The 5,537-nt window shown below is 55.5% G+C and overlaps 1 protein-coding gene across 1 annotated transcript; it reads left to right on the plus strand.

Moving 5' to 3' along the window:
- The first annotated feature begins 3,220 nt into the window (after positions 1-3,220).
- LOC120112550 lies at positions 3,221-4,267 on the plus strand. Its single transcript, XM_039132122.1, has one exon. It carries the CDS (start codon positions 3,221-3,223, stop codon positions 4,265-4,267), a length of 1,047 nt encoding a protein of 348 aa, XP_038988050.1.
- Positions 4,268-5,537: the final 1,270 nt, after the last annotated feature.

Genomic DNA, 5,537 nt, shown 5'->3' on the forward strand with positions numbered 1-5,537 from the left:
GCTGTGATCTCCCTTTCAGTCTTCTTGATCTCACTAGTCTACTCTAATCGATGCGATCTATTTTAGGTCGGCCCGATTGAGTTTCGGGTTGGGCCCGGGCCGAGGCTCAGATTAGGCTTGGGCTTTAATTTTCTAAGATTTCTGAGTCTAACAAATGGAAAGATTTGAAAGAACTCGACAGAAGAGAAGCCGGTGATGGTCACAGGCTGGGGGAAGAGAGGAAGTCAAGAACCCTTTGTAGCTAAATGGAAACTCTGTCAATCGATGAGAGGAAGGCCACGTGACCCGTATCCACCCTACTTTGACTAGAGAACGACAAGTGCCAATTGGTGAGCGGTGACGGTACAATTTGAAGGGCAAGGCTTTCACATGGGACCGAAGGTGATGAGGATGGAGAGGCAGCAGAGGCAGAGAATGGGAGAAAAAAATCCTAGTGGAGGCATGAGGGGAGATAGAAGATTTTATTCGAGCTATTTACGCTGTCGAGCCTTCGAGTTTTCGATGGTGGAGACATTAGCGAATAGCAATCAACAAATTGAGCTCGTGAATTGATCAGACCATGTAACATAAAAGGGTTGGATTGAGCCACTAAGGACTCGGATCTATTTTGGAAATATTCTGGGTTAGGTTTGGGCCTAAGTTTGGGCTCTGTTTTAGGCCTTATCCAGACTTGGGCTTAGGCCGGGCCTAGGCCGAGCTTATGCTATACTCGAACCCAGCCCGAAAAAATATATGGGCTCTATAATCCGTCTCGAGACTCAGGTTTGAAATAAAAAAAACAAAAGAGGACCGGAATAAAAAAGAAAAAAACAACTAACATTAATATTTTTTATTTTTTTTATGATGGGCGATCATTTCTCTTCAAGAATTTCATCAAAAGGAACAAGGTATGTAGCTCACCTCCCAGCTACACTAACTATACCATATCATATTTTTTTTAAAAGATTATGATTAGAATTTACTTCTTTTTTTTTTTTTGATGGTGAGGGAGAGTAGAAACCACCTGGCCTTCACTGAAAGTGAAAGGAATACAGAAAAGAGCTGACATAAGAGAGGTTAGGCCAACTTGATAACGGCTCTTTAGAGTGAGAAGCTCTGAGGAGAGAGAAAGCGTTGAGGAGCGAGAAAGCTCTGTCAACCCAACGGCTCTCTTCGCCGGTGGTCGGTGAGCTGCTGCTGGCCGGGCCTGGGCGGTGAGGAGGGTTGTCGTTCGGTTTGCTTATTGTGTTGCAGGTCTCCCATGGCCAGGAGGAAGGGGAAGGAGCCGATGGAGGGGTCGACGGGTCCGGCAGGGGAGCAGTCATCGGGGCCGTCGTCCGCGGAAGGCAAAGACCCGACGGAGACGGCTGCGGCGGCGACGACAAGGACGTGGGCGGAGGTTGTAGCGCAAGGCAAAGGTATGAATCTAGTAAAGAAAGGGGAGAGACCCGCTGGCCGGGCGCGGCCGGCTCCATGGGTCACTCATCGGCTGACAGAGACGGAGGTGGCTCGCCTGAGCCACCACTTCTCGTCGGTGTTTGAGCTCCCGGTGGAGCCCATTGAGGCTGCTCGCCGGGAATGGGAAGGGTTAGCGCTCGTTGGCCGGAGCCTCGGTCGGCGGGTGCCGGTCGAGTGGGTGGCCAAGGATGTGGCCGCCCGACTGAGGAAACCAGGGGAGGTGGTGGCGGTGTCTTTAGCCGACGACCACTTTGCTCTGCGTTTCCGGTCGTTGGAGGTTCGGGATCGCGCCCTATCGGAAGGGCCCTGGGTGGTGGCGGGGCAGCTCTTAGCCATGGAGCCATGGACGCCGGACTTTCTACCTAGGGAAAATCCGGTGCAGAGGGTGGCGGTCTGGCTTCGGCTGCCTGGGCTCCCTCCAGAGTATTGGTCGACGTCGACTCTTCTGGAGATCGCGGCCAAGGCAGGCCGACCACTGGCGGTGGACCGAGTTACAGAGGAGCGCCGAGCTATGGGGTTTGCGCGGGTCAAGGTGTCGATTGACGCTTCTGAGCCCCTCCTCCCTGGCATCCGGATACTCGGGAAGACGAAGGCCCTCTGGCAGCCGTTCGTCTTCGAGAGTCTACCGGACCTTTGCGTGCGGTGCGGTCGGATCGGACACCTTGAGTCAGGGTGCCGATTTGGGGCTCCGGCTCCGGCGGATGGATGCCCTTCGGGGGAGGAGATCTCCGGGCCGATCTACGGCCCATGGTTGGTGACGACCCGTGCGCGGCAGACGCGGGAGAAAGGCCCGCCGCAGCCGCAGCCGGGGAAGACGACTGAGCCTTCAGTCGGAGCGTCCCCATCTCGGCCGCCCTCGCCGGTTGCCTCGCCCAGGCTTCCGGTGTCCCCGCCGGATCTTGAGGGCTGGCAAAAGCCAAGTAAAGTGGCCCGTCGCCACTCCCCGCCGGCGGAGGGGGCCCCGGCTCCCGGTAGGCAGGAAGAGGACTCCCGAGTCGACATGTCCGGCGACTCACTCGTGGGACGAGTGGACTCGGAAACTGGGTTGACTCTTGGCTCCAAGAAACGGTCCAGATACTTTGGGTCGCTGCTTGATGCGGGCCGCCCACAGGGCGTGGGACGCGTGGGCCACGGGGGAGGTCGCGGGGCACGTGAGTCCCGCGGGAGGCATGGCCGTTTTCGCGCGATGTGTTCCCAGGCCCGTCGCGCGATGGGTTTGGCGTGGCCCTGCTTGGCTGGGGCCCGTGCGGAGGATTCTGGGAAGGCCCCTGTGGGCGGGGGCCTTCCACTGTTCCCAACCCATGTGGGCCCTATGGGGTCCACAGATGGGCCTGCTATTGGGCCCGATCCACGGGCCGAGCTGGCGGGTGAGCCTGGGTTCCAGTTCAGTGCCCGGGCTTTGGGGGTAGCCTCATCGTCCGAGATCCCTACTATTCTAGGTTCCCTAGCGGCGGATGTGGGACTAGGGGATGGTGTCTCGAGCGGGCCCGATTTGGGCACCCCGACCATGACCAGCGATTTTCCAGTCTGTGTAGATTGCCCGATGCGGGATGCGCCTGCACCTGTAGAGCCTGGGCTAGGCGACTCGAGTGTCTCCGAGGAGGTGGTGAGCAGGTCTACGGTCACTCGACAGTCGTTCAGCGGGTCCGGGCGGCAGTGTTGCGTGTTGTGTCCGGGCCTAGGTGGATGAGGGTTTGCGGGATGTTCCTCATCACGAGGTAGCGATGGACCCTACGGCCCAGAGGGTGGATGTGCTTGCGGCCGACCTCTCGGACTTCTCCCCATGAGGATTCTTGCGTGGAATTGTAGAGGGGCGGCTAAGCCAGCTTTTATGTCATCTTTCAGGAGGTTGGTTCAGATCCATAGTCCAGCGATCTGCCTTCTCTATGAGACCCGACTGTCTGGTAGAGGTCTGGATCGTGTATTACGGCAGTTTGAGGTTGAGTGGGAGTCATATGTGGTTGAATCCCAGGGGTTGTCCGGGGGCATTGTGGCTTTGTGGAAGCGGGGTGTGGCCACAGTCGTTGTTTTCCATAACTGTGCCCAACAGGTCCTGATGATTATTTCGGAACCTAATGGTGCTCCATGGATATTGAGCGGTGTGTATGCTAGTACTGACCATCGGACCAGGAGGGTGCTGTGGGATGAGCTTACCCACTTGATTGCTCAGGGATTTCCGATGGTGATTGTGGGTGATTTCAATTGTATCTTGGAGAGGAGTGAGAAACGTGGAGGGAGGGCGTTTACTGATTCCGTGGACAGGAGGGAGTTTCGCGACTTCATCTCGAGAAATGGCCTAGTTGATCTAGGTTTTTCCGGCTCGCAATTCACGTGGTGTAATAACCAGTCTGGTTGTGCCAGAGTGTGGGAGCGGCTTGATAGGGCGGTTGCTTCTGCTGACTGGCTCACTAGATTTCCTTCCTACAGGGTTAGCCATTTACCCCGTATTGCTTCGGACCACTGCCCGTTGCTGGTTTCGACGGCAGCGGGCTCTAGTTACCAGTGCCCCTTCCGCTTCGAGAAGGTTTGGCTGTCCATCCCTCAATCCTGGGACATTGTCCGAGGAGCTTGGGGTCTGCCGGTTCGCGGCGACGCCATGCAGAGGGTCTCACGTAAATTGGAACTAACTAAGCGACGGCTGCGGCGGTGGAATCGTGAGGTTGTGGGTGATATCTTTAGGAAATTGGAAGGTGTGGAGGCCGCGATTGCTGACCTTCAAAGAAGAGAAGATCAGGTGGGTGTGCTCCCTGAGGCCGATATGGTTAGCCTCCGGGGACCGCTCGCCGCTCATCACTCGATCCTGCGTCAACATGAGATCTTCTGGAGATAGAAATCCAGAATCCAGTGGGTCAGAGAGGGTGACCGGAACACTAGTTTCTTTCACCGCTCTACGGTCATCAGAAGGCAGCGGAATATGATTCGGTCCTTGCAGGATGACCAGGGCCATCGGGTGGAGGGCGATTCAGATATCAGCCGTATTCTGCTCGATTTCTTTCGATCTCGTTGGACGGAGGACAGTGGGTCTTATGTTGCGGGCCAGCTCCCGAGGGTTGAGTCCCAAATTGGTATGACCGAGAACGCTATGTTGGTTCGACCAGTTATGGAGGGAGAGGTGCGTGAGGCCATTTGGGCTCTAGGGGAGGATAGGGCTCCGGGCCCGGATGGTTTTCAACCTTTCTTTTTCCGGAGATATTGGGGTATCGTTCGGAGTGCAGTGGTGGAAGCGGTCTTGTGTTTCTTTAGGCGAGCTGGGATGCCTGACGATTGGAAGGCCACTTTTGTCACTCTTATACCTAAGCGTCAGAATGCGGTCGAGCCGAGCCATTTTAGGCCGATTAGTCTGTGTACAACTTTATATAAAGTTGTCGCAAGAATACTCATGGTTCGTATGAAGCCCTTCCTTGCTGACATTATCTGTCCCGAGTAGGGTGCTTTTGTAGGTAGCAGGAATATTTCAGACAATGTCATGGTGGCCCAAGAGATGATGTGGGATCTTCGACGGGCCCCGAAGCGACATTGCCTGATGGCTGTTAAACTGGATATGGAACGTGCTTACGATAGAATCAGGTGGAGCTTTCTTACGTTAGCCTTGGAGAGTTTGGGGTTCCATGAGACATGGATTAGGTGGGTTATGGGGTGTGTTCGGGGACCGAGGTTTTCTATCTTAGTCAACGGTTCCCCATCTCCTTTCTTCAGATCTACTATGGGGCTTCGGCAGGGATGCCCGTTATCTCCATACTTGTTTATTATTTGCTCTGATGTCTTATCTCGCTCGCTGCGGGATGTATGTGCTGCCGGTGAGCTAGGGGCCTACGTCCCAGCTCCTGGGGCCCAGCCGATATCACATTTACTCTTTGCTGATGACTGCCTCCTCATGACTCGGGCCCGCGTTGTGGATGCTCAGACCATCAGGAGGGTTTTGGCTGCTTATTGCTTTGTATCTGGTCAGAAAGTGAATGTCCAGAAATCCTCCATTTCCTTTAGCCCTGGTACGACACTCGCGGTTCGACGGAGGATCCGGAGGATTCTGGAGATGCCCGAGCAGGATGGAACCTGGACCTATCTGGGTGTTCCGATCTCGGACAGGAGATTGCGTGTGT

Source organism: Phoenix dactylifera, chromosome 11 (genome assembly GCF_009389715.1).
Source record: "Phoenix dactylifera cultivar Barhee BC4 chromosome 11, palm_55x_up_171113_PBpolish2nd_filt_p, whole genome shotgun sequence".
Lineage (NCBI taxonomy): Eukaryota > Viridiplantae > Streptophyta > Magnoliopsida > Arecales > Arecaceae > Phoenix > Phoenix dactylifera.

What these genes read in the sequence shown, in the direction of transcription:
- LOC120112550 (XM_039132122.1), top strand. Translation starts at nt 3,221, where the DNA reads ATGAGGATTCTTGCGTGGAATTGTAGAGGGGCGGCTAAGCCAGCTTTT.